At 35.8% G+C, this 16,048-nt stretch overlaps 1 protein-coding gene across 1 annotated transcript in view; it reads right to left on the reverse strand.

Annotated features, from left to right (window-relative positions):
- LOC149530268 (calmodulin-binding receptor-like cytoplasmic kinase 2) overlaps nt 1-16,048 on the reverse strand; it is a 106,948-nt gene that overhangs the window by 39,031 nt on the left and 51,869 nt on the right. Inside the window, exon 2 of the mRNA XM_089811899.1 lies at nt 14,260-14,505. Coding sequence (XP_089668025.1) covers nt 14,260-14,505 — 246 coding nt within the window. The remainder of the gene's footprint in view (nt 1-14,259; nt 14,506-16,048) is intronic.

Raw genomic sequence — 16,048 nt, forward strand, 5'->3', positions numbered from 1 at the left:
CAACCGTGGAAGCAAACTCACCACCAACCACAATATGCAACTAAATAGGGTCTGGGGTTGGTGTTGACTGTACCTGTAATCACCCAAAAATGGTCATCTAGACTATTAGCCCCCTTCTCAGCATTTTGGCTAATTTGATTAATCATTTACCTAGACCAAATTGCTAATAATCGATTAATTTGGTTATACCCTATAGTTTGACTATGCTATCCTAAGTTCATTATTTGATTAAAAGAATGTGTCCCCTTTTAATTAAATAAAAAGACCCCATTCTTCTAACCCATTTAAAGTGCACACAAAGTTCTTTTTCTATTTTTAAAATTAAAAGAAAAGCTTATGAGACTTTTGTCTTTTATGACAAGTCAACTCATTTTCTATTGGTTGACGTGTATGTGCACACGGATCCCTCCCATTTTTTAATTCAACCGTTGATCATCCACTCTTTCAACCTTGATCTCTACCATCCGTACAGCTTTAAAAGCAAGAGAGCTTCTCCCCTCAAAGGATCCACACTCTTGAGTATTGTTATGCTACAGGATTTCCATTAGAGTACTTGAGAGCTTGTGGAGAGCAACATTTTCTTGCATTCATCATTTGCATCCATAGCATTTTATTTTGCATAGCATCTTAGCTTCGCTTGCATATAGTGTAGTTCTTTTCTTTTTGCAAGTAGCTTAGAACACATAGTTTAACTAGGATGGCTGTAATACGGTCATTTGTGTAGCTTAGTTACATTGTGCATTCCATTTCTAGCATAGGTGCATTTTGCATTGCATATATTCAAGGTTCTTTGACATTGGCATTCTTGCTCTTGCTCAAAGAATCTCTCGTTTCATGGTTTACTAGCAAGGGCTGCATCTCTGAGGCTCAGCTGAGAGCCATTTTGTGCTCATTGTATGCTTTTGCACTCCATGATTAGGGAGCTCTAAGCCGGCATTCAAGCTTTCCAACTCATGGAAAGCCTTGGATAGAAGGGTTTAGAGAAGTGCACTATTTTTGGTGTACAGTACCCGCTCTAACTCCACAGTAACCTCATCTAACTGTGACTATGAATCCTAAAGAGCCAACTGAGTACACTGAAGAGAGTCCATAGTCACCTCAAGCTCTTGGGTGAGCTAAACCACCTCCTCTTTCCCTAACAACGTCTCATAACAGATGCTACCCCACTCTAAAAGGTAATCCCTATCAGCAACTAACTAATAGTAGCAATGCTTCAAGATCCTGACAATCTCTCAAAGTGCATGAACCTCTGCTAGGGAAAGACAACTATCCCTGTGTTCATATGACATAGGAGCACCCCAACCAGATGTAGCTAGCATCATAATGCTCAAGAGCTAAAGAAATGTCACTTTCACTCACCTTCAACTGACAAGTCACATCATGCCTTTGTAACCCCGACCTCCTATGCAATCTCTATGTCTCACTAACTGCACTGTGATAGGAAATTGAATTAGAACTACCCACAACAAGATTGCTCACTACATGTGTGCTACCAATCTCGCACACATCTGCAATTAAGGTATAACTACTTGGCACCTCAACCAACACCTCTTCTGGTGAAGTGGATGCCCTCGTTGTATCAAACTCCTTGTATGACTCTGCTTCACCCTCAACGGGAAGTCCCTGTAAATCTTGATCCCGAGACCCATCTAAAACCTCCTCGGAGTTATCACCCACTAACTGGCAAGGGGTATCATACCTAGTGCATCTCATAGCATAATCAAATGGATCATCAGATGTGTCCATACTATCTACATCCACATCTCCTAATAAAGCCTCAACTGCTAACACCTAACTCTGCACACATGACTCAATGTCAAGATGTGAATCAATAATGCTAGAGCATGAACCCACATCTACTGACTCCATTGTAACACCCAAACCACTAACATCACAGCTGGGTGACTCCATACGTGCATTGGTCCCAACTAAGCAACTACTTCCTATACTAGAACAACACTACGACAACTCACATACAAATCCTCAATAATAATCCCCTCCTCGAGAGAGAGCCTAAAGTATCAATGGTAACAACTGCATCAACTGTCTTTGCACTAATTGTAGTACCTCCTTGGAGCCTCAACATGCTAAAGCTCAGTGCCACTATCCTCCGTTGCCACTGACACAACCAAATGTCCCTACAAATAAGTCCATCATTAACACTACGGATAGGACTAGCAGGTGTCGTACTAAATATAGGTACCTCTACATCATAGACACCTGTCGGGAGAAACTCAAGCCTCCTTCCCGCCGTCCTTTTAAAGGTGGAAACCATATATCTTATTGCCCTGTCAACCATCTCGGGATCTGATAGTCTCTTTGCCAACCTCTGCTGATAAAGACTAAGTCTTTCTATACTCTATCTCAAGGCATTTATTTTCCTACTATCTTCCAAACTACTCCACTAGCTCCCGGGACTAATAGGCCTCATGTATCTGTCCATGGCTAGAAAAAACTAGAGTGTTGGCCACTCCCAAAGCAATAACAGATCTAAAATAATAATAAAAATTTCCTACCCCGCAAGATGGGAGGAAACCGCTCTGATACCAATGTAATGAGCCTTGTTGGCTCTCAAATAATATGTGCTAAAGAATTGATTTATTTTTCTATTTTTGAGGTTTTGCAACAATCTGTGCTAAAGAATTGATTTCTTTTTCTGTTTTTGAGGTTTTGCAATTTTCGATACAACAATATAGCAAGAAAATAGAAGATATTGCAAAAATAATTTCAACTCAAATATTTGAATATTACAAAGCGAATATACAACTAAAAATTCTAGATTTTAAAATCCATTTAGATACTAAGTATTTTCACAAAATACCAACAACCCAATTGATAAAATATCCCTTATTATCTAAATCAACAATACCCAAAAGAATTAGAAGTTACAATCCATGGACTTACAGGTAAGACATGCTTTGAAATCCTTAGAAATGAAGACTAGCAGCAGCAAATGAATACTTCAACAAACAAATGCAATTGTAGATATGGAAAATGTTGCTCCCAAAGTGCAGATAGAAAATAACATCTAGCAGAAAATATAAATGAGTGCTCAACCAACTCCAAATTAACTAGCACACAGCCGCTTTTCAGCAACAGTAATAACAGTATAGAAGATGCCAAAATCAAAATTCCCAACACCTCAATATCTCCCAACCAAAGTGTATACAATAATGGAGATAAAGAACAATTCTCAAAAAATAAATTCACAATACCTCAGTTGTGAATTTCTATGAACTTCATAGGAACCAACCCTTACACTTCAGCAAGAGCACAAAATTTCAGAACTTCAGTAGGGTCACAAAGACAACAAAAGGAAAAATAATATTCAATCGATGTCTTTCCCATCAAATGGCCTCATATTTATAGTCTCCAAATGGCACAAGTTTCCCAAATGAACTTCACTTAAGAAGCTTCCTCCACAAAACATTAAAATATAATAAAGTATCATTATAATATAACTTAGTAATTGCTTTTGGCTCTAAAAATGACCTTTTCGACCATAACATAATATTCTAACATACAAGGCCACTATTTCTTGTGCTCACGATTTAAAACTTTTCATCCAGGTTCCAATGAGCTATGATACTAAGGTGACCAACATACAACACCAACAAAAATAGCAACCTCAGAAAATTTAAATGAATAATAGTAATAATTTACTTGTCTTGCAAAAACAACTGAAGAAGCATCAAAATCAAAATATGACAACACCAGAGTGATCCTGATGAAGAAAGATGGTGAATGAACCTGACGGGGTGACTTACTATAAACAGACGCTCCCTCCAAGATTCTTGAAGCCCAAAATAAAAACTGAGAGCATCACTCAACTCCTCTAACTCAACTAAGCTCGTCGGAACCAATAGTTTAACTTACTATAATAGTAAGTCCCTCAAACGGAACCAAAACAGACTATAGGCTGTTGGAAACCCTGTAACCCCACAATTGAGACACTAAAATCCCACTATCAGCTCACGAGGGTCGCAATGGTGAACTAACCAAACCAAGTGCAGAAACTTGCTAAAAATGGGGACATTACAGTAACAAGGCTTCAATAGGAGGGAATATTTATTAAACTTTATTTTCCCAACTTCAAACACGGTCCCATAGAATCTTCTTCCTACCTTGAGCATTTTCAAAAAACTATAATGAAAACCCCCTTGCTCTAGGATGAATTTGAGCATAACCTTTCAAAATTAATTCCTGAATCACTGAAATCAAATTATGCAGCTCACATAAACTTGGCCACAATCCATGGCAACGTCCAACCAGACCAAGCTCAGAAAATACAGCAACATTATGATCCATTTCCTTCTGAACCTCATCTACCAAATTTATAGTGAAAACCTTAGACAATGTATGCCTGATAGCCCCCGTTGAGAACACAACCACCTATTTAAGATTGACCATGCCATACCCAAAAAGCTCATTGGATCTAAACCCCCTCTTCCAAAGGGCACCATCAACATCATTCTCATTTGGTGTTGCGACCTTTGCTTTAAGCTTTCCTATTCCTCCAACCTGCACCCCACTTCTGCCATACATATACATTTCCTCCACCCTTGCACAACCCAGTTGGTTGGGTGCATCAATTGTACTTTCATGCTGGGTTAAAAGGCCAGAAGCCTTAGACATTGAGGAAGACCGCATTGTATTGGTCCTAGAAGAGACGGATCCATCTCTTAGTTTTATTAATCTGCAATTTAATTTTATATATCTAACTTGATCTATATACTTACTCCACTGATACAGTCTATGGGTATTCATAAGTTCTCTTAATAATAGCGGCCTCTTTGCTTGACTTTCTGCTACCACAAAATTAAATTCAAAGAACACGTTAAATAGACTATTTCAACAAACATTTACAAACAAAGATGTCTATCCTTCAACATCCCACAACTTCTATTATTGGATAGAGTGCTGAAATTTTCTATATTTCTTTCTAAAGATGCATTCCCTTTCATTAAGCACTTTACATTCATATATAAGATCACAAAATAATAGTTTCTGGACTCCATACTGTTTCTTAGGGTTGACCAAACAGAGCTATTGAATCCAGCTTTTCCTTAAATTGTTTTTTTCTAACTCACAAAATTATTGAGTATTTTACTCTTTGTAACGTCCCCTTTCTAGTCCTCAAAAAATGGTGTTGTTGTTATCCTACTTCCCTATGGTCCCATACGATTTCCAGGACAGTTAAAGGACTTTGAGGCCTTTGGCATAGGCAGTTTCAGTTGCAGATCATTTTGATGTGTTTGGAGGCAGTTTTGGGCATGCTTCTTATTTATAGTCAATCATTGAGGCATGGTTTGAACCTTCAATGACAATGCCATGTCAAAGGTAAATGTTTTATATTGACAAAAAAAAAATTATCATTAATATGATTTATTATGTATTAATAAAGTTACTAAATATTTAGCTTTATTCGTGCTAGATGATAGTTGTGGGTGACATTTAAATAGAAAGGTACCTTTATTTTATAACACATCAGAGACATTAATTACAATAAAGGAGTTGAGTTATTTATCCCACATTGGCAAGATAGGAAAATGAGGTCTTACTTGAGAGTTATACAAGAAATTCAAGAGCTGTCTTTCAAGCATGCTAAAAATATATAAAATTGATGAAATATTGGAGAATTCTTCTTCACGGGTTTGTGAGGATGTAATCCCTCATGAATGACAGTCTCTTCGCTGATAGAGTTTGTTGTACATGCCTGGTTATCTGAGCACTCATAGAAATGATTTAATGGCAATGTACCTCAGTATTGAAAATATAAGCTAAATCTGAATAAGCTATTTTTGGTATTCTTTATTTGGTTGTTACTAATGTTATTGATTTAGTAGTACAATATCGTGTTCTACTTTGGGTTTGGTTTGATATTTGTATTCAAAGAAAAGTAGAACAAATAGGGCGATCCCTTACACTCTTTCCCATACAGTTAAAACAAAATGCATATTTTCATCAGCAGTTATTTCTTCAAGTGTCTCTTAAAAATGGCACAAAGATAGTGCCAGTGGTGAGTTTCAAACTGGATGGGTAGCAACAGCTTGGTAATAAATTGTGGGGGCCCAAAAAAGAATTTGAACTCTGAAAAGGCTGGATATCACCAATAGAAATCGTCATGATAATAGCAAAACTATACCCTAATGTGGTATACATGATCACCCACACCCCATACATAACTCTTCATCTTATGCAAGTGATCTCATATACCAATGTGACATTTGACATCCCCAAAAGTCTCCATTTTCTAAGGCATCCCACAATTGTCCCATGTCATCTTTCACCTTTTGATGCTCTGTCCCTTTTCTTGTCCTCTTGTGACCCTCTACTAAATCTGCAATTTCAATGTCTCATACAACATTATACCAAAAGAAATCGACCTAACAACCAAGTGTTGTCCCATTCATTGAGAACCACAGCTTACAACATTTAATGGTATTACAAAGATACAACACACCTCCTAAACACCTTACAATATCATTATGCAAACTGTACAACACAGTTTTCAAAAGAAAAGCAACCAAACTCAACATGCAACTAAGGAATTTATCAATAATATAGCAGAGAATGTCGTAGATGTGAAAGATGGAGACAATGACCCAACAAATAGAAACTTTTTATTTGAATTTGTAAATATCTAATTCCAATTGGACATAGGTTCTCTTCTCAACATGCCTATGAATATAATATTTGCAGTACCTCTGTCTGCTAACTGTTTAATATTATGCTTCCCCTAGGACAGTACTATAATATTGTACATGTTTACTTAAGATCATGGGATGATTAATTTTGTCTCATCTAGGTAGCTAATAATGGCATGTAGCCCTTGATTTGACATCATCAAAAGCAACATTGCCTCGTCAATCAATTGATGCCGGTTATGTGCCACCTTTGTCTTAATTAAGTTATTAACCAAGTTAACACACCTAATTCAAACAGATTCAGGAATTAGCTCATGACATCTTGGATGTGTCATCCTAATTCATGCATCCAAGAGGCTTCCATATTTGCACTTTTACTCTTTGTATTATGGCTCCATCAAACTGATAAAAAAACAGTATTATTCTCATTTCTGGTTTTGTGGAATCTATAGACATTAGTACCTTGATTGATTGTGTTCATCACAAATCTTGCATCATATCAAATCCATGATGTCGTTAATTAGTCCAATTATGCTATTTGAGAGCACTTGGATTAAGGTTCTATCATATCTAATGAATGGCAGAGATATTTTGAGTTCATCATTCTGTTCAAAACAGTCAAATAAGCTATGATCTACTATTATTTCATCCAATTTGATAACTAGAAGATTGCTAACAAGGAACAAGGATTCACTTCTGTTTATTTGAGTAATTTTTGGCAAAATGCCTCCTAAGGAAAAATGAATTGCACCATTGCATCCAAGGGTCATCAATCAATCAAGATAAATTTTGAACACACCCAAATCCAATCATTTTTCCAAGGGCATAAGGTCCCCATTTTTATGCCATATTATTTATGAGCATTGGCCAGTTTTCAGAAAATTTAGTAAGCTTCCAAGTGAGCTGGGAGAACTCCAATTTTCTTGGAGAGCTCAGTTCCAAGTTTTCTTGGCAATTGTGATGGTTTGGAGTTCAATTGGCATTCAGGATTACAATGACACTCTTCATAGCATTTTTAGCCATCTGGATTTTCCTCCACATTTCTTGAGAAGATGGCTACTTTTAGTGAGTGTCCGTTTTGGCACCTGCCATCGTTCTTCAGCAACAATTCCTTCTCAGCATGGCTAGAGTCATTTTTTGATAACTTGGCAGTGCTTTCCACAAAGTGCTTTGGTTTATTTAGACTGTTGCATAATTGCATAAACTATAAAGTTAACCTTATTATTTTTAGTAATTTACATTAATGTTTTAATTATATTATGTCCCCTCAAGTGAATGTGTTACATCCCAATTTTTGACCTAGCTTGAAATATAGCCGTTGAAGTTCGCACGAAGTCAATTGGTAGTTTAATTTGATATAATCTGGCGAAATGGTAAGATAGTTGGTCATTATGATTTCAAATGCAGATGACATGTTAGTTGATTGTTAATCGCAAATTCATGGAATTAAGATGAAAGGTTAACTGTTATGATTATTTATGATTTTATAATTTATAATTTAATTACAGAGAAATTCCTTGCAGGGAGCATGTTGAAGGGGTGGAAGCATTGTCAAAAAAAAACTAGGCAAGGCATCACCATCATTGGGCATACAGGTAGAGGACCTAGCGATTTGAAACAGGACACATCTCTGGAACCGCATGAGTTGTTAATAATTAATTTAATTAAAATAATTGAGTTAAAATATAAAACATATCTCAAAGGATTTTAATATATCTTTCATCGTATTATTTTAATTAATATTTATAAACGTGCATATTATATAAATGATTTGGCACCATTATAATTTAATAATTAATAAAGTAATGTTGCTTGTTCACATAAGATTATAATAATATTTGAATTATTAAAATTTTCAAATTATAACCTTCCAACTCTCTTACCATTCTTTTATTCTTTTCATATTAATAAATCTTTGTTTATAACCGATTAGACACTTGGCATTCTTACTTGTCAATTAATCTTTTAAGTTTCGGAAGCCAAAGGACCACCTTTTTATATATATGAAATCAAGTATGGGAGTGGAAGGTATTCATTATTTTAAGCATCCATTTACCTTTTCGCCTTATGAACGATCTATATTTAATTTATGGAAAATTTGAGTTCGACTTAACTTCTTCATTGTTCTTGGGCAGTTCCTCTCCAAATAATATTCTGCTTAAGCCTGTCATACGGGGACTATCTGGGCTGAAGTCGTGAAACAATCAAGATGGTCGGCTCACCCTTCCTTTACAGCAACACGGCTGACTCAGTCTTCCTTGTATCCTTTCAAAAACTTCAAATATTGGATTTGTATCTAGAAGGTACATCGCAATCTATAGACTATCTCAGATTTTGGCACCGGTAACTTGGGTTAGAGTTGTGTCCATAACACATGGATCTTCTCTACTACTTTGCTCTCAATTATAGATATCAAGGATTATTTTTTTAATCGTCACAAAGAATTACAGATGTATTTTTATTATTGTTGCAAAGGATGATATTATCTAACTGCAAATGGTGCCAATGAAATGATTATGTATTTATTATGTCCCTATTCATGTTATACAAAGTGTTCATTGGTCCCTTTTCAAAATAGAGTGAACGGCGTCTTACAAACACCAATTGATAAATTATAATCTATCAGTTTTCAATAAGTAAAGTGGTGATCTATATCATTTCCGGAACACATATTCTTAAAGATAGCAGCGACAAAGATATTTCAATCTGCAGTTTTCAGTTGTATTCACCGTAGAGGTATGATCTGATGATGTTGTAAAGTCTTGTTATAGTGTGTCGATGTTGCAAGGCCTCTTCTCCATTAGACCAATCTCTGGTTTTCGCACCTCCAATTTTCCATTGTGGAACCCAAATCGTTGTTTGTTAATCCATGATTCAGCTTCCTTTCTCAACATTTATCAAGATGATATATAGATCGACATTTTCAGATTGATCATCTTTAAATTCAACCCTGTTCCTGGCAAGTGGGAGCCAAGTAACCATGGTATGGATTCATAAATTATTATGCCGGAAATTAGAAACGAATTCTAGAATTCTTTAAGAACATCATAGATTGTGAAATACTGGAAGCATGAAATTTTCTTGTATATTTGACAAAGCCGTCAGCTCTAAGAATTCCGAACACCTGAGACTACCCGACTGTGTAGCCAAGAAGATGGGTGACGAGGAGAGAGATTAGAATCATCAATAACATGAATTACTACCAGTTATGACAGAACAACAACTATTATTTTTAATATGAATTAATTAATAACTCATACATAAATTGAGATTTCTTGTTGCCAAGTTGCATGTTAAATTACCAAGAAGCCCAGTGGATGGCAAGATGTCCGCTGTCTATTCCGAGTAGGGAGTGCCTTTCTCATTAGAGATCGTGTGCGGATATGTTGTGGTCTGAGGTTGGGTGGTTAAGCCCCTGACAATGTTTCACCTCTCAAGATGTCGGACATGCGTCAAACAGAGATAAACTATGCATTCAATTGTTTATCGGAAACAGGTAATATCACTTTTATTTATGAGGAGGTAAGATTAATTTGAGTTATTTCATTGTTACTGTTAATTTACACCTAGATATAAGAGATAGAATCATGGATTGCTTTTCAGTTATATGAATATCGAATATAAGCATATTTCTAATCTTGAGATTTTGTCGCAGTTAAGGTGATCGGAGGAAAAGGAACCAATGAAACCCTAATTGATTGAGAGATGATTGGAACCCTAAATGATACAGTGGTATCAGAAACCCTAGTTGAATCCATGGTAGCGGAAGTCCTAGGTGAGATAACGGTACCAGAAGCCCTAAATGAACCGAAGGTAAATGATGCCCTAATTTAAAATATAGTGGTATTTAATTGTAATTATCATTTGATTTTAAGATAGCGGTTTGTAGATGATAGTCATCATATGAAATTGTTATAGTGTATTTGTGGACTAACCCGGGTGGTTGCAGAAGCATCCCTAGTTTGATTCGAACTCAGTTTTTCCGAGGTATGTGGTTTTCAATTTCTGTAGTAATTTCATTTGATGGTAATTCAAGTTTTTAGTTAAGAAATTTTGTTTAACTATTTTTTAACGGTAAATCTTATTCACATGAACATGAATGTTATAACTGTCTTCTTATGAAACGAAGTAGTAACTGTATTCCTTGAGTATGTTGAATGATAAATTAGACCCGGGAAAACGGGATGTTACAGAATGCGTTGGGAAAGAGGACATAAACATAATTTAATTTTAAATTGCAACAGGCTTTTGAGGGAAAAGTGATTTGTTGTGAATTTCTAATTCCCCTTTTTACCTCCAACTCTATAAAAGGACTTTGGCTCTCATTTGGATTATTCAAGTTTGCACAGATAACAAGATGCTGCTGGAATGAATGGAGAAATTCTTCCAAGATTGATTGAGGACAAAAACTCTCATCAAATCACTCGTTTTGGATCTGAGAGCTTATCCCTAGCTGGTTAGAATGATTTCACAACGTAATCACATTGGTTTTCACATTTTTTATACAGGTAGGAATTTCAGAAAAAAAAAGGTTTTCATGGATTTTTAATTGCAATTGATTCTGGTATGTTAGTGAAGATTCCTTTCCTGATTTCGAGGCTATATATACAGTTGTGAAAGAAACGGATTTCATATCTGAGTCTCGTCACATTTTTGCTTGTAGGAGAGTCAAAGATGATAGAAAGTTCCATAATTCAAAATATTGGAGATATATATGCGATAAGTCTACTTATCAACATATGTTTTAGCTACCGAGAAGTAATGTCAAATTATCATGGATAAGTCAGTGCAGAGAAGTTTCAAATATCGCAGAGAACTTGGTAAAATATCAGTGGTATTTCTCTATTTTATTGTGATAAATATCAAACTTATTGCCCGCAGGCCTATTATAGGCAGGGATGACCTAGAAAAGGGAAGAAAACATTTTTTTATTGGAAAAACAGATTTGGAGAGGAGAGAAAGGGTAGACAGGAGAAAGAAAGTTCCATCAGGATTGGGAAACAAATTTTTTTACTAGAAAATCAGATTTTAAGTTCCCGATATTTTCTTGAGAAGTTTCTGACTTATCTCCAATATTTTCTGATATCTTTTTTTTTTGCCCTTGGCAAGAAGTTGCCAATAATGATATTTTGAACTATGGTTGAAACATCTAAAATTAAAAGGCATAGCCAGCTGTTTCCCATATCTAGCCAACCAAATGTTTCCAGGGTGGTTGGTGGCCTAAATGAGTTTCGAGGAACATCAAATATGCTGTACCTGGCTGTCCCAGCCAACATACAGCTGGGGGTGTGACTTATCAGCCTAGGTGTTTGTGTGAATAAAATACATGGCCAAATGAGGTTTCCCAGGCATTTTTGGCATGGCCTTTGCTTTGGAAGGGAACTTCTAGAAATATCTTCCCTTAGGAGGCCGTACAGATGCTCAGAACTTGCTGTAGTATCCTTACATCCCTGTTGGAGTGCTCAGAAAGGTGTATCAGGTCTGCCCACTTCCAGTTTTTAAGCAAAAAAGATGGTTGGTGAAGTTTCTGTCTCGATGTTTAGCAAATTGGGGTTGATGGATGTGTGTTTGGGTCTTGAATAGCTAGCTGGGAGTAATTTTCCTCTGTTTCAGACTGCAGCAAGTGTTTCTATTCATCACTGCGCAAGGTGAAGGTGAAATTAGGGTTTGGAGGGAGTGTAGTGGTAAGAGAAAGTGATGTATAGTGAGATTTCTTGCTGTTCTGATCTGCAGACATTCTACTGGAGGCCTGCACCAGAAATGATAGTGATTTCAGAATTATAGCTACTGCTCCAAGCCTAGGTTAGTGTTGGGGATTAAGCTGGGCACGTTAAAATCCTATCACTGCATGTCAGGAGGCACGATGTCAATGACGAAATGCTAATTCGAAGTTTTGTTAAAGGCTACCATTACCTTCATCCTGTTACAACAGACTTATAACATGATATTATTGCTATCCAAAGTATTTATTGCTGAATAGGGGTTGAATGTTTTCATGGTTAGGTGTGGCCTTTATGATTGTTTAGTCATTTCAACTCTGTAACAGCAAAAAGGGAGACATGCTAAACCATGTCAGTTTGAACAACAGGACAAAACATATTGCAGACTAAATCAGAATATGAAACTTTGAAAATCTTTCTGTATGCTCATTGCTAAGTTCTTCTTGCAGCTATAACTGGCAATAATTTTCACAAACATAAGGGATGTTTTTTACAATAGCACCTTATTAATTTTCTTCGCCTGTATGTGCTAGGATTTTCTATGTATAAATCTTGATTCCTTTGCAGATGTCTGATGCCTTAGCTACAACTCCAAGGTTTCTAATTCCAAATCGAATATTTCTTTTTTTGCAAAATCAAGGTCCTTTATTGGCTTGCATTAACATAATAAGGCAATGGGCATGATAAAGCACAATAGGTGTGTAAAAGCATCATAAGCCAGCCAAGAGTCCATGCTGACTTCTTTTCTAACAATTATCCTTGAGCTTTGGCGCCATTTGTCAAAACATTGGCACCGTATGTCCTTATTGTCCACCAATTTGCATAGTGGAATAGAATCCGAGGACTTCTAGATGAAAGTGGGAAGCATAAAAAAGCAATCACTAAGCCAGCAAAGTGCTGTTCATCAAAGAGGAAATTGAGCTGAAGACCCCAGTAATGAGGGTTTGAGCAAGAAGCGAACTTGAAGGTGGTAAAAGTGTGTAATGCTCTGGGCTAATTTTTTGTAATTTTGACAAAATGCCACTTATTTATAACTGCAAATATAAAACTATATAATAATATTAATATTAAAAAAAATAGAGGTGTTTAAATTGAAAATTTAAACAGTTGACATTTACTGTACAATATTTGTTTTCCAACTGGTTGCAGAAAGTATAAGGGTAGCTAGTTCCAACAGTTGACAATATTAATATTAAAACTATTTAATAATATTTATTCATGTTAAATTAAAAGTGTTTAAATTGAAAATGTAAACAGTTGACATTTACTGTACAATATTTGTTTTCCAACTGGTTGCAGAAAGTATAAGAGTAGCTAGTTTCAACTCCATTCATCAATACACTTTCAAAACCTACCTAAATGCACCTTTAGGGAGGCTTGTCATGTCCCCTTTCTACATAAACTATGTTGCGATTCAAAGTGGCCACTTTCTATCTCCAACATCTTCCCCAATCTCCATCCCCCATGCATCTGCCTAAGACCCCTATATTTTTTAAGGCTACTTTGAGTAAGTTGACTGCATTTTCGTTGTGAAGCCTTCTTTCTTGGCGTGACTTTCCTCCTAAGCCTATGTTTTCTTCTATCCTTGCTCTGGTATCATGCTTCTTCATCCAAGCATACCATCCATTCATCCCTACTCATTTCCTTTGCCTTATCAGAGTTTTAGACTTGACTCTGATCATGGAACTAGAAAAGTGGAAATAGAAAGAAGCCTAGATTATAGCAGAAAAGAAAAGTGTTTTTGAGATTAAGCAACAGAAAATTAAAGAAACTAGTCAAACTTGATATTCACAATAGTCCTACATTGGTAGCTATGTACAGAAACATCACTGGTGTAATAATGTTATTATATTATACAGTCCTAAATAGGAAAGAAAATAAAGTTAACTCACTTGAATGTGGAGCATGGGCAAGAACAGGGCGCTCTGCTTCTTTCTTTTTGACACGAAAACATGGGCATATGATCATGCAAGAAATAAAGAAAATTCCCCCAGCTGCCCCAACCGTCTGCATTGCAGTCACAGTAAGAGTTGAGGTATGATTTTCCTTAACAGGAGCTGCCTTTTGTTTTTGAACACTGCTTGTTTCAGAAGTATTTATCGAAATCACTTTTCTTGCTGTCCTTTTTAATAACTGACCTGTACATGATAATATTAAACAAATTAAAAACAGTTCAGTTCACTGCAGTGAGCATCAGGAGAACACCTGACATAAACAAATGAGTCCATGTATAACTGATCCCTCAAGAACCATAGGATGAAACCATGGGGTAACCCAATGATATGATGAAAGACCGAGAGTTTTTAACTGGTTTAATTCACAACAGTAAAGAAATACAAACAAATGTATACCATCCAAGATATTTAGGAAGCTTTTAACTTATTTAATTCACAACAGTAAAGAAATACAAACAAATGCATACCATCCAAGAGATCTAGGATGACCTAGGCTCAACCAATGTCTAACTGTATAATGCAGAGAACATAGTTTGTAAACTCACAAAGACTCAACAAGTACAGAGTCAGGTAACCCTCAGCAAGTCTGAGGGGCTCAGACTCGTACTCGGTTGAGTCTTGGATGAGACTCACTGAGCCTCAGAGACTTGCCAAGACTGAGTGAGTATGGATGCTCAAACTCAGCAAAAACTGTTTTTTTTCCTGTTTCCTGTTTGAATCTCAAGATTTTTAAGGTTTTTCGGTTTATGATTTCAGAGTATACATGACCTGTAACATTCAACTCCGCATATTTGCCTTCAAGCCAATCCCATTCTCTTTAGTTAGGTAGAATATATATTTCTGTATATATCATAGTTATGGGACTCGGACTCGCCTCTGACTCGGAAAGTCAAAATCCAACTCGGACTCAACAAGGACTTGGAAAATCGAAAAACCCATGAAATTCAAAGATTTTTAAGGATTTGAAGATTTTTTCACGCATCATTTAGTCAATTAACATCAAATACACAATAATTGAGATAAATAGAAGCTACTTAACACTCATACACAATTTTGCATAGATCACATAAGTATAACAGTGAATTTATGAAGGAAAAAAACTGAATAACATAATATAAAGTTAAACATGGTGTCAGTATCAAATGTCTACAATTGACAAAATCCATGGAATCAAAAGTTTAAAACATATATCAAAATATCAGCTAGAGTGTAGAAGACTAAGGTTCATAGTAGCCTATGCCCTCCTACAAATACACCTATGATTTCAGAGTATACGTGAACTATAACATTCAACTCCGCATATTTTCCTTCAAGCCAATCCCATTCTCTTTAGTTAGGTAGAATATATATTTCTGTATATATCATAGTTACGGGACTCGGACTCGCCTCTGACTTGGAAAGTCAAAATCCAACTCAGACTCGACAAGGACTTGGAAAATCGAAAAACCCATGAAATTCAAAAAAAATTAAAGATTTGAAGATTTTTTCATGCATCATTTAGTCAATTAACATCAAATACACAATAATTGAGATAAATAAAAGCTACTTAACACTCATACACAATTTTGCATAGATCACATAAGTATAACAGGGAATTTATGAAGGAAAAAAACTGAATAACATAATATAAAGTTAAACATGGTGTCACTATCAAATGTCTACAATTTATGAAATCCATAGAATCAAAAGTTTAAAACATATATCAAAATATCAGCTAGAGTGTAGA

This window comes from Cupressus sempervirens, chromosome 11 (genome assembly GCF_028749045.1).
Source record: "Cupressus sempervirens isolate cs-2001-9-10 chromosome 11, ASM2874904v1, whole genome shotgun sequence".
Taxonomy (NCBI): domain Eukaryota; kingdom Viridiplantae; phylum Streptophyta; class Pinopsida; order Cupressales; family Cupressaceae; genus Cupressus; species Cupressus sempervirens.